Source organism: Silurus meridionalis, chromosome 21 (assembly GCF_014805685.1).
Source record: "Silurus meridionalis isolate SWU-2019-XX chromosome 21, ASM1480568v1, whole genome shotgun sequence".
NCBI lineage: Eukaryota > Metazoa > Chordata > Actinopteri > Siluriformes > Siluridae > Silurus > Silurus meridionalis.
In genome coordinates, this window is record NC_060904.1 from 16884227 (window position 1) to 16911549 (window position 27323).

Consider the following 27323-nt stretch of genomic DNA (forward strand, 5'->3'; position numbering starts at 1 on the left):
ACCTTTTTGGTTGAACGATTGATTTGTAAGGTTTTATTCAATAAAATTGAAATCAAATTGCATTGCAACACTGCATTAACCGTCAACACAACCGTCTCTTCAACACGCCAGAACGCAACAAAGGTCAAACAAATCTTAAAAAATATTTAATTAACCAATACAATGACATGATCATGTCACAAAGTAGTGGACAAAAAAAAGAAAGTAAATCATTTTTGATGAAGTAAAAACCAAATACTCAAAGCTGATTGACTGATTGCACAATGTAATGAGTAATGCTTATTGTCAGATTTAATACAATGGAGTAAAAAAGTACATCTATTAAATCATAACTGTAATTGAGTAGAGAGTCAAAGTTGATTATATCTTTGATACTCAGTAAAACTTGAAAGGAGACAAAAAATTACTTAAGTAGAGTAACAGAGTAGGTTTACTCAAATACTTAACGCCACTGCTGCTGACTAGCTTTGATTAGCCCACAATGTGAAATAAAAGATTCGGTTTATATTGTTCTAACAAAATGATTAAATACAAATATTCAAATGGAAATTTACTACTTTAACCTTTTCGTAGCATTGCTGCCGCATAGCTACAGGGTCACCTGTGTGTGTGTGTGTGTGTGTGTGTGTGTGTGTGTGTTTAAGGTGTCCTGCAATGGGCCGGGATAAACCCAGGTTGTTCTGCCGCCGTATATCCAGTGTTTTCTTGATAACCTCTGGCTCGAACGCTTCCCTGAGCAGAATAAAGTGCTTACACAGATTACAGAACAAATGAATGCTTCAGTGTCCCCACACTAATTCCCTACTCTCTCTATTCTTTTCTCAGGTTTCGAACTCTCTCACTGCGACGAGCCTGGTGTGCCTCAGTTCGGCTCCAAAATGAGCGACCAAGGCCACTTCGCTGGAAGTGCCGTCACGTACCAATGCGATCCAGGCTACACACTGCATGGCAGCGGGGTGTTGAGGTGTATGACCGGTGAGAGGCGAGCTTGGGACCATCAGCTTCCTTCCTGCATAGGTATAATTCTGAATATCTTTATTTTTTGTACTGTGTGTCTTAAAGGGGAAAAGTAATGAATTACAGTTACATTTACATTGTGGCATTAACTCTTGATTTCTACAAAGCAAACTTGGAAAGTGCTAGTTGAAGTGTTTCAGGAAGAGGTAGGTCTTCAAACGTCGCTTGAAGATAGTCAGGGACTCCGCTGTTCAGACATCTAGGGGAAGTTCATTCCACCACCTCAGTGCCAGAACAGAGAAGAGCCTTGGAGTATACTTACCTCTCATTCTGAGAGAAGGTGGTACCAGTCAAGCAGTGCTGGAGGATCTCAGACAGCGTGGTGCAGTGTGAGATGTGATGAGGTCACTGAGGTAAGATGGTTCTGGTCCATTTTTGCCTTGTGGGCAAACATCAGTGTTTTGAATCTGATACGTGCAGCTACAGGAAGCCAGTGGGGGGAGCAGCAGTGGGGAAGAACTTGGGCAGATTGAACACAAGTCGTGCAGCTGCGGTTTGTTACTGTATTTGAGTAGCTTTATTGTGTACTTCTACTTTAAAAAATCTGTCATTTTACTTTTACTTAAGTTTGTTTTGTTTGAAGTATTATACTTAACTATGTCTGAAATCCTTTTTGTTACTAAATAAAAAAATGAATCAATAAAAATATTGCAAACTAGAAAAAAATCGTGCCCCTAAAACTACTGCGCTGATTGATTGATGGGCAAAGAACAAACGTTCTAAACTCAGAAGATGGAAAAGATGGAGACGGAAAAAACAGACTCCAGTGATGCAGACGCAGCTGAAAGCAAAACGCCATCAAATCAAAAGTTGTTCATTGCGTGCGCTCGCTGTCTAAATTCCGAATCCGAATAAATGACAATATAACATGAGATTTATTTTTTCAAACTAGAAAGTGTAAAACACATTGGACTTAAATCCTGGACTGTAGTTTTATTTTCTTTCATTTTTTGTTATTGCACTTTTATTTGGTAAGATTTTCCTTCAGTTAAAAACAACTAGTATGAGATTTATATCAACTTGTCCTTTCCGAACTACACTAGAACCCCCACCCCTGCCCCCCTGCCCCCACCCCACGCTGTTAAAAAAAAAAATACGTGGAGAATTTCGCTCGGTGTGAATTTTAAATGAGCTACGTTTTACTTCTACTCGAGTGGAATTTTTAGACGAGTAACTCAAATGAGATTTCATTGAATTAACAGTTACTGTTACTTGAGCAGAATATTTTATTACTCTTTTCACCTCTGATGTAGAGCAACAACGGGATAAACAGTATTTTAAACGGAAACGAAACAAAACTCAAGCTTGAAAAAAAAAAAACAAAACATGGAGGCAATGGAAATGTGTCAGTGTATTCAATTTATAGTGATTTTAAAGATATGCAAATTGTCCTAGTGGAGCTCTGTTTTTTCTTTTGTTATATATAATTCAATTCCAAACACTTTAAATCTTCTCCTAAACATCTGGATAATCAACCGATTTGGATTCAATCTGCTTATCCTCTACTTGAAAGAAACCCAAAAGCTGAAGTAGAAATAGTTTTAGTAGAAAGTAGTTTCAGTGTGACATTTTGGCTGTTAGAAAGGTGCTATGTGTTTTTTTTTTTTTTTTTTGTCACAGTTCACAATTTTTTTGACTTTGTTCCTTTTAATCCCTGCATATCTTCATCTTCGTCATCATCTTCATACCTTTGCTTTTTGTCTTGCCTTCTTTTTTGTTATAAAGGGAGGGAGTGGTTTAACAAGTGCTGATGAGATCATGAGATCAAATCCCAGTGCAACCAAGATGCCCCCACTGGTCTCTTGAGCAAAGCCCTCAACCCTCAACTGCTGAGTCGTATAAATGACTTAAATATAAGGAATAGTAGGGGTGCTTAATGTTAACATAACCGCTAGCACTTGACAGCTAAGATATATTTCCGTCACCTTCTTGTAGGTTTATAACATTACAGAATTGCAGTGGTGGACAGTAAGGAAGTAAATGTAGTTCATTTTAACTTCATTTGTGGAGACTTTTACTTTACCTTAACTTTTTACTCAACTACATTTTGTTTCTTTTTATTTCTGAGCGGATAAAAATGTAACTGGTCAATCAATCAGCAATCCACCAATCAGGGTCGAGCTCATGATAATTGTAATAGAGATCAATCAGTGTTTGAGTCATTAATATCATTCTATTATTGGATCAGTGTGCTGAGAGTCACATTCGAGTCTTTTCACATCAACTGAGTTGATTAAGTAAAGAGTCTTGCGATAAAAATGATAATAGGAACATTATAACGTTTATCCAAGTGAAAGTTTAAAGGACGCACTTTTACTGGAGTCATATTTTTTACCAAACACGGTTTGTGTACTTCATCCACCACTGCAGAAATTACATTTAGAAGCATTAATGCTGGTTTAAAAAGCATTATTTCTATAAAGAAAGATTACAGTCTGTTCCCATTTTCTACTGCTTTTATGTCTAAGTGATTTGCCTTGATAATAATCATCTAAAATTTCGTTTTCTTGGTACACAAAGATTATATTGCGTCTGATTTATCATGTCCCTTGTTGGCTTTTCTATATCATTTTATTTTATAAGACTTTTTGCTATGGGTGCTGGTTTCAGACAAAACACCATCTGGTTATTGTTATAGGTTATTTCTCAGGATTTTTCCAACTTCATATTTTGTGGTTTACTCTATATATTCGCTCCAGTAACCCGTGGCATAAGTCAAGCGTGACAGGCTCTTGAATTAATATAGTTCGAGGCGTTAGGGTTATTAATGCTGCCCACCAAAATCTATGGTCACAAGCCACTCCTGGTGTAATGGCCCAATCATTAATCGTAGCAGCCCCTCATAGCGTGGAGTCCCTGGGCACCTGGCCAGGCAGTAATCTTTCCTCTGTGTATACACTATCATCTTAACCAGTCGATGCAGTTTTCCATTGTCTGGGTGTTTCAGTATGCCTCATTTAGTAAGAATTAGTCCTGCAATATCCAGTAAAGATCTGACATACAGAAGGTGCATGTCAAGCTTCTCGACCTGGAAACTCCTTCCCTCTTGCATGTAGCCCTCTTCTTATTCATAATGATTATAGAACTTATATTCAGATCTGCATCATGAGCAGTAATGCAACTAAGTGATGTGTTTAGTTGTCCAGAATATCTCGGCTTCATCCATTCTGTGATGCTACATCACAGTGGAAGTGACAGCACAGCTGGTGAAAAAGCATTTTCACTCGTCTTTTCTTTTTATCGTTTTAAAATAAGATTACATGTAATGCAATTATGCCTTTGCTGCTGTTTGCACTGATGGTCCATATGTTGCTTTTGAAACATGTTTGTGACAAGTACTAGGATAAGTATTTTCCCTGCAATGATAAATGCACTGGTCTTCTGCTTCCAGAGTGGCTTTTGGCACATATATACTGTACAGTGCAGTAACAGGGTTAGTTTTTTTTTTGTTTTTTTTTTACGCTAATTAACCGTGGGAGAAAAGAAGTGCACTTAAATCATGATGCTCTGCTCATGCATAAACACCCCTAGCATTCGCCCACATTAACATTCTGTGGAAGAGGCTGGTGTGTAATCATAATCTGGAAAAAAGTAAAAAAATAAATAAGTCTACTGTTATTTCATCAGATCATTAATAAATGATAATTTAGTTTGAATTATAATTATGAAATGAATCATTTTGGAATTTCAGACTTCATTCTATGGCCTAAATGTTTTATATTGATATTTATAGAGTTTATAAAAATAAAGTCTGACTATCCAAAACCATTAATAAGAATTAATAAGAAATGAATTATATAACAATAAACCATCAGTAAGAATTAATAAGATATTGATTATATAATAACACATAAACATATATTATAGTAATATAGTACTTTAATAAATATGTCCCAATTAATAAGTAATTAATCTGGACTTTATTACATATAAAATATCTCAGATATCATGTAAAGGTTTCTTTTAGAGGACATAATTAAATATTTTGTATATATAATTGTATACCTTTTAGACATTTTGCCATGATTTTTACTGATCCATTACCACTTATCATTTATTTAGAATGCGGTTTTATTTTGTATGCAAAACTTTATCTTATTAAAAAAAATCTCGTTTACCAAAATTATTTTGTGTAACACAAATTTATTTTCTATAAATATAAATTAAAATTATAATTTTGGCCTGTTAAGCTATTACTGTGCTGTGCTACCACCATCGTGCTTCACCTTGTATGTGTTTCTTGATCCAACGCATCTGATTCCTCCTGAGTTTCCTTTGGGAGGAAGATCTTCTGCTTTAGAGCTCCAACCCTACTGAACACCTTTGGGATGAATGTGAATGCTGACTGCACCCCAGAACTCCTCAACTTCCCACCTACATTAGTACCCGACTTTACCCTTGTGGCTGAATGATTCTCATCCTCCAAATCTCTATAAAATCTAGTGGAACATCTTCCCAGAAGAGTGGAGATTATTATAAGAGAAAATAAGGACTAAATATTTAATAGAATGTTCAAAAACACATCCACAAACTTTAATACACTATATGGACCACAAACTTTATGCAGTATCTGGCAACTTTTCTTTTGGGATTGTGCAAACAGGCCATTTTTCTGTATCACAGATATGAGCAGTAGGTGACCCATAAACCTGTTTATTTTTTCTGGTCTTTTGTAGCCGAATGTGGTGGAAGTTTCAGAGGTGAGTCTTCAGGCCGGATATTATCTCCTGGATATCCGTTCCCTTATGACAACAATCTCCGCTGTACCTGGATCATCGAGGTGGACTCGGGCAATACTGTCAGGTACCTCAGCATTTCTGTAAAATAACATTTAATTCAAACATCATGAAAGTTAAGTCTTTTTTTATCCTTAGAGATGTTTCTAAAGCATTAGTAAGTAGGTCAGTGATTAAAAGGAATGATAAAGGAGGATGAACAGGAAGTTCAGTGTTAAAGAATATGTCTGCTAATTGCATTCTGTGATAAAGATTCAGCAGTAATGAATTACAAGACAAAGATCAGGATTGTGTTTCGTCGTCTCCGGGTGATCATCATGGACGTTTATTAAGGGGAAAGTCTGCTTGATTGGGTCTTGGGACCAGCCATTGCTATTGGTCAACCAAAACTAGGCAAAGAATGAGTCAGCTAGGTTTATAAATCTTATCTTAATTTCACAAAAAAAAAGCTTTAAAATGTTCTCATTGCAATTAAAATCTAATTTCTCTTTGTTTAGCCTCCAGTTTCTAGCTTTCGACACGGAAGCATCTCATGACATCTTGAAGGTGTGGGACGGGCATCCGGAGAACGAGATGCTTCTGAGGGAAGTCAGTGGCTCGCTGTTGCCTGATGGGATCCACAGCACCCTCAATGTAGTAACCATTCAGTTCGAGACTGATTTCTACATCAGCAAGTCAGGCTTTGCAATCGACTTTTCCAGTAAGCAGCTTAAATTAAAATATACGAATTCATTATTTACTAAAGGAATGCATTCCTGCAGGACTAAACATAATAGATTTAAGATGTTGGATTAATTTTTAGTGTTTCATGAGTCGGTTGGGAGCCAGTTGGATAATCACACTGCGCATAAATGCGGAGAAATCAATACGTAAATAAAAAACGGGCTAATTTTTTTTTTAAAGACTGGAGGAAGAAAATTTCGGAATCTGATTTTTTTAGCTTGTTTGGCGTATCTGATGGACAGCTGCAGGAAATGAAATAAATATCTGATATTTTGAGGTTCTTTCCATCATTATGGTGGGCAAAGCAAACCAGCTGCTATTTACTTCAAGTAATACTTAAAAAAAAAAAAAAAAAGAGCTGGACAATTTAATTTTTTGTAAAATAAATTAAAATTCATTTGTTTTTGTCACATACGCAACCATATGCGATTCAATTTAGAATTTTAATTAAATGTATAACTAAAAACAAAAAATTTAATTATCGAAATATAATAAAAGAAAGTGTGTGTGTGTGTGTGTGTGTGTGTGTGTGTGTGTGTGTGTGTGTGTGTGTGTGTGTAGATAGATAGATAGATAGATAGATAGATAGATAGATAGATAGATAGATAGATAGATAGAACGAACAGAAGATTTAATGCTTTTGATAGCAAGAACCTCACAGTCAAATTTCACAAAGAAATATATATATATATATATATATATATATATATATATATATATATATATATATATATATATATACACACACATATTGACATGCAAAGCAGGATTGACATTCCTGGAGGCATAAACACTGTTGATTTGAGAATTTCTAATATAGTACAGTTGTTTGCAGTTGCTTGTTCAGTATATGTATGTGTGCAAAAAGACAGGTTGAGGTAGTGGGCGTTGAATCTGTAATGTGTAGAATAAAAATCCGCTGAAGTCCTGAACTCGATACGCAGCCTCTTAAGCATCAATTCTGCCTGGTTTTATTTATCAGGTTCAGTAGCGACCGCCTGCAGGGACCCAGGCACCCCAATGAACGGCACACGGAGTGGTGAGGGCAAGGAACCGGGCGATACCATGACCTTCGTCTGTGACCCAGGCTACGAACTGCAGGGCGAATCTCGGATCACCTGCATTCAGGTGGAAAACCGATACTACTGGCAACCGAGCCCTCCTACCTGCATCGGTGAGATTTTTCAATTTGCAGAGGTTCCACCTTAAAACTCTGTTGGGAACCTTGGGTTTCACCTCATTTCAAGCATTTCACACCTGCCATGGTACAGAGGAGCACCGTAAACTCGAGCCAGAGAGAAAAAAAAACTAATCTTACCCTTTCAGAAGTGAGAAAATGACGTTAATAATAAATCTCGTCGACAGAAATCTCTGATCGAGTGCTCGGTCAGCATTTAGGCACCAGAGCATATGAAGCATGTCTTCTGACTGGGAAATTGCTAGGATTCTGCAGTCGGGTGCAGTTTACAAAACTAGTGGTCAAAAAGTACTTTAAGTTATAATTTTTTTTGCAAATTTTGTGTGTTATACTGTTTTAAATACAGTTTGTTTTCACAATCTTGAAAGACAACAGTACAACAGTACGCCACGTTTATTGAAAGCCATGTTGATTTTGAGGGCACTTGCTGAACTTCCTGAGTTCCTGAGGTGAAAGTTCCTGAGGAGAAATTCAAACTGTTTTGTTATGTTTGTGTTGAATACCCCATTTAACAACATATGCAAAAAAATCTTTTGCTGACTATTCTACACTAAACCAATCCATCCTAGGCTTTCTGGATTCCAGTTCCGATTTATATGTTCTACCTCAGATTTTTATCCTATTACTAATGATAATAATAATAATGAATTCTATTGTTTCTATTGGCTTTCAGCTCCTTGTGGAGGAAACATCACAGGATCATCTGGATTCATCCTGTCTCCAAACTTTCCTCATCCCTACCCACATAGCAAAGACTGTGATTGGTTCATCACTGTGCACCCTGATTATGTCATCTCATTGGCGTTCATCAGGTAGGTCTTTCTTGGTGTTTAGGATGTAGTAGTGTGGTGTCAGTTGACTGATAAATAGAAATCTCTTAAAAACAAAATAAATCAGCTGATGTAGCAGTTTTTTGTGAAGAAATCTCTGAAATATTCAGCAAATACAATTAGAAAGTATTGCGTATGCTGTGGAAAGAGCTGTTTTCTTTGGATATATTACATTAATTAACGGTGTGTTACAACCAGGAAAAAAAAGCCTGTTTTTATACGCAAGTGTAAAATGGAGCATTTTTATCTTCATTTCACAGAATATATATTTTTCCCACTTGGGACCATTTCATCCTCAATTTTCACTAATGCTGTTTTTCCATTCATGAAAAACCTGATAAGAGCTGCCTCTTCAAATGCACCTATGATCCAGAATTATTTAGTTAGTGTCTCCTAGTGAGGATTTCAAGCAAAGTAAAAACTAGTTGATTATTTTGTTAGGATGTGGGTCTCATTTCTTCATGCATTAGTATCCTCCACTTGTCTCTGGTTAGAAGGAAGCATCACTGCAAACCTATACAAAGTTTCTTGAAATGATTACCTTCATCCTGATGGTGGACTCTTCAAGGATGATCAGATGCTCATCCACAAGCTGGTCAAAGCATTCACAAGGTCTCAATGAATGGTTTGATGTGGATGAAAGTGGTGTTAATCATATGATATGGCCTTTTGAAAACCACTGGTAGATAGTGCTCTCTAAAAACCCTATTAGAGGCTAAATCTTTTGGTGCATTGAAGGGTTTCTGGCTTCCTGCCCTCCAATTACAATATTTTCACGATTATTCCAATCTTGGAGAAATATCAGTAAAGCAGGTACAAAAAATCATGTTTAACGCCTGTCAAGGTTCTTCCTGAGTCTTTGCTTTCCATTTCAGCTTCAGCATTGAGCCCAATTACGACTTCCTGTACATTTATGATGGACCGCACACCAACAGCCATCTGATTGGGACGTTTCAAGACAGCAAGCTGCCGGAGAAGATAGAGAGCAGCTCGAACATCATGCACATAGCCTTTCGCAGTGATGGTTCAGTGAGCTACACCGGCTTCCATCTGGAGTACAAGGGTAAAGACAGCAGCACCTAACGAACATACACATGAATAAAAAATACAAACTGAAAGAAAATGGAATAAACTAGATTCAAAAATACATTTTAAGTCAACAGTTTGAGCCAAAGCTTGGATTAGTATCCTGTGAATGTTCCTCTGGTATATTTTACATGTCAGACATGTTTTTTGGGGGTTTTTTCACCTCGCAAAATATGCTGATAGAACCTAAAAAATGATAATATTCCATCTTGCTTGTTGTAACAGTGCCTCTGGAACCTTCTGAGTCTTTGCTGCTTTAGACATATTTGTTGAGGTCTTAGTGTTTATAGTACTTCTAGTAGGTTGAGGTTGAAGGTAAAAACCTGTCTCTAAATTTGAAGGCTGCCTCTATTTGATGGCTTCCTCTTTGTTTGCACCATTATGAACTGTCCACCATCCTGAAGATCACATACTGGGCATAGAAGGCGTTGGTACTGTAGGGTTTTGTGCAGAGTCAATTTTTGTGACCGATATTTTCTTGAATAAGAAACATATTAGTTTGAACTCAATATTCTTTCAAATGCTTATTTGCATTGCCCCATTCTATCTATGCATTGGACGTTAGATAATCTTGTCTGTGATTGGCTTCATCTTTTTGAAGGTATGTTTAAACCGGTTAAAATACCACATCCTCAGAGAACCTGGGTTTAATCCTGAGCCTGGGTTGCTCTCTGTCTGGAGTTTCTCATGTTCATAGAATGCTAGTGTGGTTAAAATCGGGCAAGGAGATATAAATCTCAAACTAGTTTTTAATAAAGGAACATCTTTACAAATTAAAGTGCTATACCGAAAATTTAATTAAATAAAAAAAAACACTACACTCCATGATTTTGAGTCTAATGTGAGTTCTGCACTTTTGCAGCAAAAAAAAAATCTCCTGTTATAATATCCTTTATGATAACGAGAGAAATCACAAATGCAACCTTCAACGGCATTTTGCTTTCGCTTTTATATGAGAATGATCTCATTCATACCACTGAGCTCAAGGGCCCAGCAGTCGCAGTGTGGGTAGTGCTTAGATTAGAACTCACGACCTTCTGATCAGAAGAACATCTGAACCACTGAGTTACCCCCTTTCCCCTTCTCTAGATCTTTGACCAACTCTTCTCTGACAAAATTATCCGCATTGCTGGTGCCTCTAACCACATTCTCTTCAGAAAATCTGAAAAAGCGGTGCTGTTTCTCAGCAAGCCTTCAATCACTATTCTAAATATACCGCAATACCATTTATCTCTTCTGGTTGCCCTGGTTATTTGTCTCACATGCAGAGGAGATGAAGACAATCACTCCATTAAGCTCAAGGCTTCTGAGAAAAAACTTTTAGTAGCAAGTGTTAAAAACGAGATCTTGAGGGGAAAAAAAAAAACAAGCAATATTGAGTCCAAGTTATAATGTTTTCTGTTCAAGTAGAGAGTGAGACACCATGTGATATTGTGAGATTCATATGGGTTGCAATCTGTGAAAAAATCTGGACCTACTTTACTACTGCCGCGAGTCGACAAAAAGGGCTTCATGACCAGCATATGAATGATCTCGGTTGGCGTATATGCTGTAATAAAAGACTGTTAATGGAACATGGATTTTTTTTTAAAAGGTGAACACTTTGATTTTGCACTCAGGCCTCTGGACAACACACTGGTTTGTTCTTGTGGAACCTGGCACTAGAGGTGCTAATTGGCAAATTTCTTCAAATGCCTTGTTTTCAAAGATTTCAAGTATTCTACTGAAAGCTACAGAAACACACAGCTGACTGGTCATTTTACCAACTGGCGCTTCATCTGCCAAGTCCGTCAGAGCACACATCCCATAATAAGACCATCACAGAGTACAAGTACCTGTGATTGAAGCAGCAGAAGTCTTTCCAATGTTTTTTTACCAGGGCTTCGAGCCAAGACTCGGTTTGGCATGAAATGTCCATAATAATTCAGGAGCTGTATAAAAAAAAAAAAAAAAAAGAAAAGACCACTTCTGTTTGATTCTTTTGGCTGCAGCACTTCACGACCTGCTCTTTTTCTCATACGAAGTGAAGGCCTGTCACAGGCGCCTTCGCATGTTTGCAAGATATACTTTTATTATGTGGGACACATTTCAGTCTTTGACAGGCTGCTGAGTGCCTCGCTTAAATTTTTCAGAGTTTCTCATTCAGCTGCATTTCTGGTCAGAGGCCTGAAGTTGCTCGGAGTCACCAAGGTCAACTTTCCTGAACTTTTCCCTCGATATACGTACGTGTTGCATAGAAATTTTTTGGTAGGCTTTTGTAGCCTGGATTGTGCCACTGCTCCCTGTTTAATCGATTTTGTTATCATTAAATATACCAAGATACACTTTATGACTATATATTTATTGGAATTACATTCCAATGTGCTTGTTGGATCCAGATTGAATTGTTATAAGAACCTCCACACCTCTGGAAAGGCTGGTTGGGGTCAGATCTCTGTGCAGGACATTGCAGGTCTTTTTATACCAATTTTCCCAAGTTTCAAAGAACATGCAGAAATCCCTGTGCGAACAAGAGACAATGGCAAAAATCAACATTGAATGTACATGATCTTCGGGGCTCAATAAAACAGTCATGAATCTGCAGTGTAAACCGCTGCATGGGCTCATTAACACCTCCAGAAATCACTGTCTGTGAACACAGTTTACACAAATGCAGGTTAAATCCTTATCATGCTAAGGAAAGGCCATGTGTGAACATGATCCAGAAATGCTGTTATTCTCTTTGGGACAAAGCTCATTTAAAATGTACTGAGGCTAAGTGGAAAACTGTTTGGTGTCAAACGAAATCAAAATTTAAATTTCTCTTTAAAAAAACATGGACACCACGTCTTCCAGACTAAAGGCGAGACGGACCATCTGGCATGTTATCAGCACTCAGTTCAAAAAGGGCATTAGTGCTCTATCAATGCTAAACTGTACGTACAGGTTTTGGAGTCTGTCTTTGGACTTCTTAGTTTCCCCGAGATATTTACATTTTTTAACCTTTTTGGCAAAGAACCACACGATTGGTCTGAAGGTGTGAAGTCCACACACTTGCTATATTAGTTGGTCCAGTAGGTGGATTTGTACAACTATTTGGCCAACAACCAGGTTAACTACCAGGTTTCAGTGTCCAGTTTTTTTTTTACCTTTTTATAGTGTAGTAGACTGGTCTTACTTTGTTCATGAATCCTGCCATTTTCATGAAAAGATGACATTTGTCTTATTATGGGCTGACCACCATCCTAGATCAATCACATGCTGGTCATGGAGGGATTTTTCTAAACTGTTTTTGATCTCTGCAGTGTGTCCAGAAATGTCAGGTTTCACTCTGCTTTTGTGGGTCCAGGTCTTTGTTTAATTTATCATTCAAACCACAAGGGATTGCTCATGCTTTGTTTTTCCTAAGGAGTGCTGTGGGACACCAAATGGGTTCTCTCCAGGTTGGCTTTTCATTCTTGTTCTTTAGGATTTACCCTTTGCAGTTTGTTTAGAAGTGTGGGTGCATTCTACTGTAGAATTAAGAAGATCTCACATAATTTGCTGCAAAAAAAAAAAAAGTTGGGACACTGTGGAAAATGTCTTATTCAGAGAAGGCATTGCATAATTTAGCAAGACAATGCTAACTGCATCTATTACAATAGCATGACTTTGTAGTAGAAGAGTATGGGTGCTGAACTGGCCTGTCTGCACTCTAAACCTTTCACCATTTGAAAAGATCTGGTGCATCATAAAGTGAAAAACACAACAAAGAACACCCAGGACTGTTAATCAGCTTGAATCCTTTATCAGACCCATATGGGTCAGCCTTCCTCTCCCAAAACTTCAGCAACTTTCTCGAGTTTGGGTTTCTGGATCAGGTTCCCTGTACTTGGTCTACATGTGTTTAAAGGCTGATTTCATAATGAACATCTTCTGATTTGTGTTTTTTTCTTACTATTTCCTTCTTAATTTCCTTGCCAGGATTTTGCCCTCATAGTTACAACTCTTAGTGTATATTTTTCACTAGACATGTGAAAATAACCTCCTGCTCAACCAGCTGTATTGGTTTAATCTCAGCTTTCTTGATGTAACTCCTTTAGCTACACATCTCTGTGAGATTGTCCCTCTTTGACTGTCCCACCTTCCTTTGTCATTTTATATTGTATAAATCCACTCTCAGCTCCTGTGTGAATCCTACAGGCTTGGGCTGATGAGCCGGAGTGTGAACTTCGTCGAGGGAATCTTTTGGGAGGTGGAGAGAAAAGGCAATTACCGCACTGTTGCATGCAAACACAGATTCTCCAGCGTCTTCTTTTTTCTCTCTTCTGGCAAGCAGCTCCTTTATTCTTCCTCTAATGAGCCGCTGGCTGGGATGGATTGCAGCGCTCATTATACTCCAGCTATGGGCACTTGGTCCTGGCTCCACCCCCCCAGGCCATCGCTATTTTTTGGGATTTGAACTCCTCTTTATGTGCATGAAATCTTACTGTTTAGTTTGCTCGTCCCGTTTCTTGCAGCACTACGGCATTGTTAGCACACGCCCAGGCAGAAATAACGAATGATTACAAGCAGGCTCTTTAATTAACCAAAATATAATATAAACCTTTTTTTGTTTATTTAACATGAATGGAAGGAGTCATCATCAAATTTATAGCATTCAAGTCAATTTGCTTAAATTTCTCCATATTCAGTAGAGAGAGGTTTATAATTTGGGATTATTGTTTAGTTAAAATCCAGAATGTTATTTATGATGAACAGTGGATTATTTTATATATTTATTAATTTATGAACTGTTATTCATTACAGAGTACCTCTGTTTTTTCCCCACCAGCTAAGCTGAGAGAGGCGTGCTTTGACCCAGGCAGTGTGATGAACGGTACTCGACTGGGCAGTGACTATAAACTGGGCTCCAGTTTGACCTTCCACTGTGAACCAGGCTACCAGCTGCAGGGCTACTCCACTCTCACCTGCGTGATGGGCAACACCAACCGACCCGAGTGGAACCGAGCGCTGCCCAGCTGTCAAGGTGGTGATGATTCCTCCATACTACCCAGTAATGCATGAAGTACAAAGATTCACTGTGTAAAATATGACTCCAGTAAATGTCAAAGTGTCCCTTTAAACTTTCACTTAAGTTGAAGTACAAAGATTTTTGCCTTCAAATGTATCCAAAATACTATGATTTATTATAACTATAATTTTCCTATTGTCATTTTTATCACAAGATTCTTTACCTAATTAACTTAGTTGATGTAAAAAGACTCAAATGTGACTCTCAGCACACTGATCTATTAATAGATTGATATCAATGACTCAAACACTGATTGATTTCTATTACAATTATCATTAACCAAAACCCAACTTAAAAATAACTCAAATAAAGCGCGTGTGAGTTCGAGTCTGGAGCTTCTTCATTATTTATTCCTCTTTAAATGTTCTGTTTGCTGTTGAATTGATGCTGAACTGTATGTTGGTGATCAGTAGATACACCAAGCGCTAATTTAAAAAAGTGTAAAACAGTGCACGCTCGACCCTAATTGGTGGATCGCTGCGTGTTTGACCAGTTTTTATCCTTTATAAATAAAAAGAAATGACTGATTTTGCAAAATATAAGTAAACAACTTCCTTACACCACATTAGTACAATATACACAAATTGGCACTCACTTATCCATCAATCAGATCCAGATTTTCTGTAGCAAAATATCTCAAGACCAAGTGGTTCAATGTTTGTTGAATTAAATACACAGTTATTTCTTGAACCAACAGATTTGATTTTGGAATTAAGCCAAACTGGGTCAAAGTCAAACCAAGGTCGAATTGTCCTCCTGTTTTACAGTACTTACGCATTCATATTCAGGATCTCGAGGCACGTTTGCCAGGAATCTAATATTTTTTACCATCCACCTGTCCCTCAGTCCGTCTGTCTGTCCATCTGTTCCAAAAGAGACAAGGTTATACCAAAGCTTTTAAATAGCTGCTTTTCTGTTTCAGAGGTTTTCCAAGTGTGGAAAAAGAGCACCAGACTTGTTAGCGGCAGAGGCATCGCCATTGATGAGTTCGATGCCAAGTTTAATCTTTCTTCATGCCGCGCAATGCTTTTGATCATTCAGATCGAATTGGCGTGCGCCTAATATCCACTTTATCTTGATTTCTGCCTGAAACCTAATCGCGTTCCCGTTCCTCGTCGTCTTCTTCTGCTCCAGATGGTTTCCCTAAACGCGACATGCACAGTATCTCTGCAGCACGCTTAAAATTCTCTGCTATTGACACGCAATTGACAGCCATAAGAGCACCACTTTCATTTCCACGTACCATATGCTACAAGATATCCATCCAGGTTGGATATTTTTCCTTCACAGGGGTCTTATGCAATGAGGTTACATCAGGACCGAACACGATCAAAATTCCATTAGGGTTGAAAAGGAATTATAAGTTCTGGAGTAGGAATCCAATCTCCGTGTGAGAAATTGAAGGTATACAGTAAAATTCATCAGAGTTTGCAGTAATGGCTTAGCGTTTCAGCCCTGCGGACCCCCTGCCTTGTGCCCATTAGTGTTTTGCCTGATCCAACACACCTGATTCAACTTGCCAGCTCACTAACAAGTCCATCAGGGCTTTAAATGATTTTTTTTGAGCGAAAAAAAATATATTAAACTTGGCAGTGTCCACAATTCAGTATTTTCATAAATCTTCAAAGGGACACTCAGGTTTGTTTTCCCAATTTAAACTGATATTTCACACCATGCGAAGCTTCTTCCTTTTATTTAACATGTAGGAAATATAATTACTTGTCAAAAAAATGTAGGAATTGATTTATGGACTTTCCTTCTTTATATATGTGCACATATTTCATTAGCAGAGCCAATTTTCTTGTCAGCAACTATCCTTAGCATTATCAGGAACTATCCTTAGCATTATCAGGAACTCGCCCCCAGAATTATCAGGACTTTTCGTTAGCATTACCAGGAACTAGCCCTAGCATTATCAAGAACTAGCACTAGCATTATCAGGAACTATCCTTAGCAATATCAAGAACTAGCCCTAGCATTATCAGGAACTATCCTCAGTGTTGTCAGGAACTAGCCTTAGCATTATCAGAAACTATCCTTAGCATTACCAGAAACTAGCCTTAGCATTATAAGGAACTATCCTTAGTATTATCAAGAACTAGCTTTAGCATTATCAGGAACTCACCCTAGAATTATCAGGACTTATTCTTAGCAATATCAGGAACTATTCTTAGCAATATCACGAACTAGCCCTAGCATTATCAGGAATTATCCTTAGCATTATCAGGAACTCACCCTGGAATTATTAGGACTTATTCTTAGCAATATCAGGAACTATCCTTAGCATTATGATGCTAGTCTAGTCATGTCTAGTGCTAGCATATTTTTGCATACATCTGCATTATCATTGTTTCAATTCATTTCCTATTTCCACTCATGCCTTGAGATAGTTTAATGTTTTGTGATCACAAAGTAAATTGTTCATTTCGTTACCATTACTGAGTCGTTTGTTCTTTGTTTCATAGATTTCTAGGTGCTTCCAGATTTGTTTGTGACCTTTGCCCTGCTTATGTTTAGGATTTTGGGTTACGATTCAGACCTGAGGTTCATTTCACAAAACGCTCATAAACGTCATTTTATTATTTTCTATGTATTCTTTTAATAGTCATCTAAATACATGTTGCTTTGACGTCTTCAAACAGAACGAACAAACATAGTTAATGCAAGATGCACACTGTTACACTCACCAGGGTTTTAAATCCACTCACTATATCTCTCTGTGAAAATACTGTTACACTATAATAACCTCCACTTTTCTGTGATGTTCCCAGTAAGTTGCTTCCACATCCTATACAGTTGTGTGCCTTCATGTCCAATCATACACATCTGGGGAGGTCAGGTGTCACAATAATTTTTGTCCATATAGTGTATATGGAAATATTAAGTATTTTTTCGGATTTGAACCTTAAACCATAAGTCTGTACACTCAGGCTTTGTAGTCATTCACCTCACGCTGATTATTATCCGATCATCTTACTTTGCTCGGCGACCGTGGACTGCGGGTCCCCTCGCAGTCGCTGCACATATTTCATTACCGAGCCAATCCTCTCTACACCGGAGCCCTGATTAATAATGAATGTAGCTGTGCGTATGTGCGGCTCCCAGGTGAGAGCCTGTAACATCTGCGCAGTGTTCTGTATAACCGCCAAGGACAAACATGCTCTGTTTACCTTCTCCTACCTCTTGTTGAATGAACCCAGCGGGTGGGAAGGGGTTTCTGCCCTTCGTCTTATTACTCATACAGGCAATTTTTTTTGGTTTTGTTTTTTTTACTCACTGGGCTGAAGAACCACGACACCGTGGAAGGACGATTTACAACTGCAAGAATCCAATCTATCTTTGTTTATGCTAATGTTACATTTGTGGATGAGGAATACTGAAGGGAAATGACCGACAATTGAAAAAAATGGGGGAAGTGGGGGGTGTTTTGTCTTGGGGGTATACATATGGCTGATGTTGATGATTGGATTGATAGAAAATGAATATTGAATAGATTGATTATGAGAAATAGTAATGATGTAGCATGTGCAACTTCTTTGAGGAGTCTTTAAAGTATCTTGTTTGATATAAAAATACTTTCATTATTCAACCAGAAATTGTTTTGTTTTCAAATCTCTGCCACATCAAGCTGCCACTAATGGGCCCCTGAGCGAGGCTCTTAACCCCATAGCTGCTCAGTTGTATATATATCTTATCTTATCCTATCCATATATATAAATAAATAAACCTGACACATTCACAGCCACGTCCCAGGGTAATCTCTGACCTTGCTTTACATTCCTAAGATCGTTGTTGGTATCCCTTCACTTTTCTTCACCAATTTCATCCAAGAGCAATATAATTGGATTCGGTTTGTTTGACTTCAGACTAATGAACGTTCGCACACACAAAACCCATCCATAACCCAAACCCTGACCTCTGTCACATTTCTTACAACTCAGATCAATAAAATTATAATGAAAGAGCAAGACGAGGGCATGTCGGTTTCTGGTTTCAAGTCGTATTTCTGGCTATGTTTCATATCGTGGGAGGCAGTCAGTATCAGGGAAGTGGTAGCTCAGATGATTATTTATTCCAGTTTCATACTCCTGCTATGTGATACACACATTCAGCTCGCTTCACACAGCTTCGATTCTGTGATTAATCGACATAACTGGTCATTTTTGGGGCATCATTTAGCCAGGAACAAACAACTGACTAAATATTCCATGTCTAAAGGTAATGCTTGGTGGGGGGTTTCGGAGTGGAATAGAAAAATGTGCTTGAACAGCGATCCAAATCGATGTCGCATTGACGTCTTAGACCTCGATTCGACTTAGACGAAGTGTGTATTAATGCAGTGAGTGTATTTTTCAGTGAAAAGTAAATAATGTCATGTAGTTCAAATTTGTTTACATCCTCGTGTATAGTATACACTGTATGAACAAGTTGAAGGCTCACAATTGTACTTGACTTGACGGATGTGCGAACTTAAATTTTCACTTTGCTTGAACTTTCTTTTGGCTTCTCCCGTTAGGGGTCACCACAGCAGACCACCTGCATGTTTGATTTGGCACATGTTTTTACGCTGGATGCCCTTCCTAACGCAACCCTCCCCATTTATCCGGGCTTGGGACCTGCACTAAGGCTTGTGCAACCCTAATGAATGGGGTTGGTTCCCTGACCAGGGATCGAACCCGGGCTGCATCCTAACCACTAGACCACCAGGGAACTTTTACTTTGCTTGAACTACGAGGCCAAAACCTGTTCCAGCATGACACTACCCCTGTACGTGAAACCACCTCCATGAAAATATGGTTTCAATAAAATGAAGTGCAAGATCTCCTGCTATAGAACTCCATTCCTCTTGAACTTCTTAGAGATTAATGTGAATGCTGACTGCACCCCAGACCTCCTTAACTCACCTTCATCAGTACCCGACTTTACTGACACCCTTGTGGCTGATTTGTTCACAAAATCTGGTGAATATTCCCAGAAGAATGGAGGTTATTATAATGAGAAATGGGGACTAAATGTAGATTGGGATGACCAATCTTCTAGTCAGGTGTCCATACATTTGTCACAACAAATGACACAGGTTAAAAGTGTTTCCTCAGCTTATAATTATATCAAACTTTTTCCTGCTTGCCTTATAAATCATCACAAGTTCAATCAATCAAAAATGATTATTTTTCCAGACATTCTCGAATATGAAATGTTTGGATATTGTATTAGCGGTGATTATTTCTGAGCTGTCTTTTCGATACGATCACCCCGGCGTGTCTGTAGTCGCAGACAGACAGTTGATATACGACTGTACACTGTTAACAAGGCCTTCCATAATTCAGCTCCTCTCACAAACAAGTCAAGCTGGACCATGTGGCCTTGAGTGATTAATGACCACGCTGGCTTTTAGGAGCTGTCAGACGGCCGCGTCTCATTTATTTATGTCTCATGTTGACTTTTGTAAAACACAATTCAAGTGCAAAGTTCCTCTAAACGTACGTTGGTCAAGAAGGAACTGGGTATTTTGGGGGGGGTTTCGAAGTATTTAAAAGTGTGGTTTTTTTTATCTATTTACTTTGGATTTTATTTTTATTTGCGCTTTTCTGTGCTGTACAGCTGATTCCATGATTTAAATGAGTGGGTCTTAGAAAGTGATTAGAAGTTGATAGAATTATCTAAGTGTGGTTCCTCCATCTGGTTTTATTTTTCTTTATTTATCTTCTACTAGAAATTCTAGGTTCCATTGTCAAAGTCTTTGTGATGATAAAACACTGTTCTTTTCAAAGCCTATCATTTGCCGTAATGCGTTTAGGCTTGTACTCATTACCGCCACAGCACTACTGAGTTCTCAAATCTAAACGACCAGAACTCCATGTCATTCTGTTGGAAAGCTGGGTTCGGAGCGCACAGTCAGCCACGATTAGGGTTGCAAAATGCCATGAAATTTACAAAATTGCTGGTTAGCCAATAACAGGAAGCTTAAATGTAGTCGGAAAGAAATATCTTGCAGGATAATCTTGGATAAAACATTCAAATTTAATTGCATTAAAAAAAATTCCATCTTGTGCTGTGTGTAAACTATTGTGCAACAAAATTATAATAATTAAATAAAAAAATGGCATTAAAAAAATATAAAATTTTCTTGGCATCTTAGCAATATGGGGCCTTGAACTGGTCACCAACCCACAGCCTTAATCACTGAGCAACCACTTCCCCTTTTGAAATAGAACTGATCTAGATACTTCACAACGTAACAAAAAACACAAAGTCGTGTTGTTGTAGCTCTGTGTCTAAGGGTCTGGGTTACTAATCAGAAGGTCGGGGGTTCAAACCCCGGTATCGCCAAAGTGTCACTCTTGGGGCACTTGGGCAAGGCCTTTAACCCTCTATTCTCCAGGGGCTGCTGTATCATGGGTTATGAGAAGAAAGAATTTAAAGCACCTTTCTATTTATGCACACAAGAATTAAACAAGGAATTCATATAATTGAGCTCATATTTGATATTGTGCATGAATAATTAATAATATTTTTTATGCCTACAGCACCTTGTGGAAGCAGGTCAACGGGGTCAGAGGGCACCGTGCTTTCACCCAACTACCCTCGCAACTACACCAAAGGCCAGACGTGCCTGTACGAGATCTCGGTGTCAGGCGAGTTCGGTAAGCCTCCTCACTGCATTACTGTTTCTGATTCATGAGAGCGGATAAGCATAGACGTAGCAGAAGCTCACAGCCGTGGCCTGGTAACCCAGACCTCCATCATTCACATGAGCAGACAGCGTAATTCTCTTTATTTCACACTCTGAAGAATTCACATTTACTGGGATCGAGTGAAGCGTCTTTGTGAAGCTACGTACAAAAGAAAGACCGAATAAATCATTAGAAAACTTTCAACTATTTAAGTTTGTTTGATGATGAACAAAAAAACTAAACAAGAATTTATAAAGGAGGCAAAGCGTCTGGATCCAGTGGGTGTAAATAGATCGATCTTTAAATGTTATACTCTTTATCCCTCTGAAATTGTAATTTAATTTAGACTAATATCAAATGTTGAGAAAAAAGATGTCGGAATATATGAAATATTTCCAAATAAGTGAAAGCGATGAATGTTTCAGCTGCAACAAGTTATTTAACTAATGCATTGAGGAGCTTCTCATTTCTTATACAACCATGTTGGAAGACGTTCCTGTGATCGTAGAAAAGCTCTGTTGCAGAAGGTCAAATTGTCAGCCTGTGTCATGCAAAGAAAATGACTAAGGAGATCCTGAAACTACTAAAATTGTGGTAAAAGTCTTTATTAAACCCTGGAAGGATAGTGGTGAATTGTCATCTACAAGGAAGGAATGTGAAAATCTAATCATAAAAATAAAACAAAAGCACTTGCAGCTATGTTTTATAGTGAAAAAAAGCTTTTTTTTAGAAGCACAGTGCGAAAAAAACTCAAGGGATTGGGATTAAACAGCTGTTTAACCTAAAGACAACAATTTATCAGAGATTCTAATTGGTCAAAAAGGCATTTAGTTTGCTCATGGTGCAATGAGAAAAGGTTAATGTTGTCTAAGGAGTTTAGATCCACCCTGTTCCAGAGTGATGAATCATCAAGGAAATACGAAAGGAGCCTGTGGGGGCAGTGTTATGATCCGAGGCTGCTTCAGTTGGTCAAATCTCAGTTCAGCAAATTTCTGTGCACAAAGAATAACTGAATGACCAGGTTTTATCTATCAGTAGATTCTTTTCCTCCCTGATGACACAGGAATACATCAAGATGGCAGGTTTGATCAGCCTCAAAATGTGAAAGAGAGGTTCAGGAAGCATGAGATGACATTTTCACACATGGATTGGCCACCACAGAGTTCAAAGCTTAATCCCATTGGGAATCTTTGGAATATGGTAAAGATTTTACGCAGACTTTAGAATATGTTTTCCATCAGCAATCCAAACTCTCAGTGAGAAATTAGGAAGCTCTGGACGGAAATTGCATGAGCTTATCGGAATGATGGCATTCGTGCTGTAATCAAAGCAAAAGGCGGTCCAGTGGAATAGAAGTGTACGTGTGTCTTCGTTTCTTTTGGCCTGTGAGATGTATAATAGTAATATTATTATTATCTTGAAGTCTTATTGCTGAAGTGAATTTTGGACTGAAAAACAGCAGTAAGTGTTTGGTCACGAATTCTAAAAATATGCAAGTTTTCTTCGTCTGTGCAGAAGGTCATGTTATTAAAATACATTAATTCAGCGTCGATTTGGAACATCATCCGAGAGATCTGTCGAGAACATTCTCGACGTTCTTCTCTCTCCTTCTTCTCAAAGACATGTGGACTTCTCATCATTTATACATGTATATCGTGTAGGTGTGCTGCTGTGCACACAGCTGGATGCTTCTGTAATCCATCCTACACTTATGCCTCCTCAGTAATCCTACTGTCCAGCCTCGGCTTCAGCGTGAGAAGAGGAACGTTTCAGAACTGGAACGTGGTGATGACGGAACAATATAAAAAATTGTTTTTGTAGGGTTTTTGTTATCGTGTAACCCGTCGGTTTTCGGAAAAGCAGGTTCAGGAAGGAAAGGAATACGTGAGCACGATCCACGCGACTGTCACGTTCAGGTTGTTTATTGGAGCGATGCTGGATGTCATTTCCTCTGAGACGCTCTCAGAAGGCATCACCGAGTCACTTCAGCCGAGTTTATCATTTAATTGCGCTCTTAATCGCTCACAGCCCAAGTGATTTCCCCAGTATTAATAGCTTGTAAGGTGACTGATTGCTTAAAAAAATCCCTTCTGAATAAATACAACACAGCTTTTTATTAATAAAATGTCTTTTATATGTACATAATGAAAATGAGTGTTGGTAAATTGCCTGCACGTTCTGTCGAAACAAAAAATTCAATCGCTCTTCTGGGAAGATGATGTTCTAAATTTTGTGGAGATTCTTTCAGCCACAAGTGTGAATCTAATAAAAGAGGAAGAAAAGACATCGATATTGGAAAAGAATTGCCCTCAAATATATGGCCAAACGATCGGTCCAACCCTGACCATTGGAGTGCTCTTTTTGAACATCCCATTCCACATTTAGTCTCCATTTGCTGTTATAATAATCTCCACTCTTCTGAGAAGATGTTCCACCAGATTTTGTAGAGAATTTGTGGAGATTTATTCATCCACGAGGGTGTGAGTAAAGTCAGGTAGTGATGGAGGTGAGAAGGAGAGGAGGTCTGCATTCACATTCATCCCAAAAGTGTTCAACAGGGCTGAAGCTCTATAGCAGGAGATCTTCCACATACATCCAACCCGTGTAAAGCAGATCTTCATGTAGCTGGTTTGGTGCACAGGGGCATCGTGATGCTGGAACAGGTTTCAAGTGAAGGGAAAATTTCATTCTACAGCAAACAAACGCATCCTATAGAATTGTGTGCTCCAATGCTTTTAACCACGTTTATTTATTTGTTTTGTGTGCCATAAATAATGAGATGAATTATTCTTTTAAAATTGTAAAATGTTCGGTGATTTTTTTATTATTGTTTGCATTTTAATAAATACAACATATCATAAATAAATAATTAAATTTATCATTCATTTAAAATTATAGTGTTTATTAGTGAGGACTTTGAGAAATGGGTGGAAAAAAGTCCTCTGTCCCAATACTTTTGTCCGAATAGTGCACAAGGAAAAATCCAAACAGGTCTTCTTGATTTCATTCAGCGTTTAACTTTAACGCAGAAGTTTTTTTCCTCCTCTCATGACCTTCTCTTTCCTCCTATCAATCTTCTATCTGCCTCCGATCTCTCTCCTCTCTTGATCCTCTGCCTCTCTGTGCTCTCGTTCTCCCTCTCCCTCAGGCACCAGCACATATTTTTATCCTTTTCTCATACTTTTTCTCTCTAAAAAAAGAGAAGTCAACACTTAAGCTTGTTTTCTTTGTCTTCTATATTTGCCGGCTCTAAGCAGAGCACAGTGATGTGTCCAGGAGGATTTTCATGCTCAAAGAGGAATATATTTAGCATCGCACCGCAAATAAACGTGGAGTAGCGAGAGTAATCCCTGAGCTTCTGTCCGCTGTGATACCTAGGCTTTGTTTTAGCGGCGGTGGTCCGTCATAGGCGTCACTCAAACTGCTCACATCAGGCGTGAACGTTTATAGATCAGGGACGGTAAGATTTGTGCGTCGGTATAAAAGTGAATGACGTAATGTAAAGGACAAAAGTTGGCGGGTTTTTTTTACATATTTGCATCGGTAAAGAACGATTTCTACAGTGGTGTGAAAAAGTGTTTGCCCCTTTCTGATTTCTTATTTTTTTGCATGTGTGTCACGCTTTAATGTTTCACATCATCAAACGAATTTAAATATTAGTAAAAGATAACACAAGTGAACACAACATGCGTTCAAAAGTGTTTGCCCCCTAAACATAATAACTGGTTGGGCCGCCCTTAGCAGCAACAACCACAATCAAGCATTTGCGATAACTTGCAATGAGTCTGAACCACAGTTTTACCAGGGGGCAAACACTTTCTCACACAGGGCCATGTAGTTTTAGATTTCGTTTTCCCTCATTGAAAAAACTGCATGTTGTGTTCACTTGTGTTAGGGAGATGAAGGAGATAAGGACAATGAGCATGGTGAGAGAGATGAGTGTGGTGAGAATGATGAGGAGGGTGATGGAAGCGAGGAACGTGAGGGAGGTGAGGATGATGAGGAGGGTGATGGAAGCGAGGGAGGTGAGGATGATTGATGTGGAGGTGATGAGAAAAATGAGGGCGGTGAGGAAGATGATAGAGGTGAGGAAGGTAAGAACATGAGGAGAATGCACCAGGCGAGGATGATGATAAAGGTGAGGGAGGTAAGGAAGATAAGGGAGGTGAGAATGATGAGGAAGGTAAGGAACATGAAGATGAGGGCGGTAAGGATAGAGGATGGAGGATGATGAGGATAATGATGAAGATGAGCTGCTCGTGGTGGCATGTTTGCAGTGTCATGAATGTGACATGCTTTATTCAGCTCTTCTACTTTCTCTCTTTCTTTCTCTCTCTCTCTCCTCTCTCTCTCTCTCTCTCTCTCTCTCTCTCTGATTAATTTTTGCTCTGCTTCTCTCTATCTCTTTATCTACTTTCCCAGATCTCTCTCTCTCTCTCTCTCTCTCTCTCTCTCTCTCTCTCTCTCTCTCTCTCTCTCTCTCTCTCTCTCTCTCTCTCTCTCGTCTCTTTCAGATTGACCTAAAAAACCTCATCACCTCACATCAGGACATGGACAGCAACCTATAATACACATAAACAAACACACACACACACACACACACACACACGCACAAACATCCTTTTCTGTCTCAGTGGTTTGTAGCAGATTGTAAACGGATGTAATTAATGAGAACTCCACACTCTCGAGCTGTAGTGAAGGTGCTGCTGCATACTAACGTGCTGCAGGTCACGTTTATCACACGCTTATGCTGGAACATGTTTAGTTGGAGAATGAAGCACAATGCAGTAAAATGTTGCTCGTATTCAGAGTCGGGTTGCACGCCTACATTAGATATACTGAGTAATTCTGTTTCAAATCTCCTGAATGTGCCTGAGGCTTGGACAATTTTCTGTGTGTGTGTGTGTGTGTGTGTGTGTGTGTGTGTGTGTGTGTGTGTGTGTGTGTGTGTGTATATTTAATCCCATCTAGATTGCCCTTTTTTGAACCCTTTTAACAGGCAGTTTTATTTACTTATGTAAAAAAAAATCAGCAGTCGTAAACATTGACTAAAAGAAGTTTTTTTTAACTTTAGTTTTTTTCTTTATTCTCCTTTAATTCTGACATTGCAACCAATGTTTGCATAGATAGATAGATAGATAGATAGATAGATAGATAGATAGATAGATAGATAGATAGATAGATAGATAGATGGATGGATGGATGGATGGATGGATGGATCCAAAGATTAATAGATCGCTAGATTGATAGACCAGTGGATGGATGGATGGATGGATGGATGGGTGGATGGATGGATGGGTGGGTCGAAATATCGATAGATGGATGGATGAATGGATGGATCCATAGATTAATAGATCACTAGATTGCTAGACCAGTGGATGGATAGATGGATGGATGGATGGATGGATGGATGGATGGATGGATAGATGGATCCAAAGATTATTAGATCGCTAGATTGATAGACCAATGGATGGATGGATGGATGGATGGATGGATGGATGGATGGATGGATGGATGGATGGATGGATCCAAAGATAAATAGATCGCTAGATCGCTAGATTGATAGACCGATGGATGGATGGATGGATGGATGGATGGATGGATGGATGGATGGATGGATGGATGGATGGATGGATAGATAGATAGATAGATAGATAGATAGATAGATAGATAGATAGATAGATAGATAGATAGATAGATAGATATGGGTCAACTAGTTTAAGTGAAGGGAATGTTTCATGCTACTGCATATAGATATATAGTGTGTATACACACACACACACACACACTATTATTTTTACTTTTACTTTTATTAGTGTTTCTGGAGAAAAAAGATCTCAGGGATCAGGGATATCGCCTGCAGCACGCCTGGCGTAAAGAACATGTGATGCTCCAGAGATGTGTCGCTTCCTCTGTTCTTCTCCGCCGCCTTTAAAGCCTCAACGTGCTCACACACTCTGCTTTCATAATCCTATGATGCCTTTTCTAGATCATGCGTCATTTCTGGATTGACATCTCACTTCTGCA

The 27323-nt window shown here is 38.5% G+C and overlaps 1 protein-coding gene across 1 annotated transcript in view; it reads left to right on the forward strand.

The window, feature by feature from the left end:
* Window positions 1-27323, forward strand: part of csmd3a (CUB and Sushi multiple domains 3a) — a 232042-nt gene that overhangs the window by 105662 nt on the left and 99057 nt on the right. The window contains 8 exon segments of the mRNA XM_046833559.1: window positions 826-1017; window positions 5694-5820; window positions 6251-6453; window positions 7459-7650; window positions 8348-8486; window positions 9380-9567; window positions 14383-14577; window positions 21150-21266. Of these exon segments, the coding sequence (XP_046689515.1) occupies window positions 826-1017; window positions 5694-5820; window positions 6251-6453; window positions 7459-7650; window positions 8348-8486; window positions 9380-9567; window positions 14383-14577; window positions 21150-21266 (1353 nt within the window).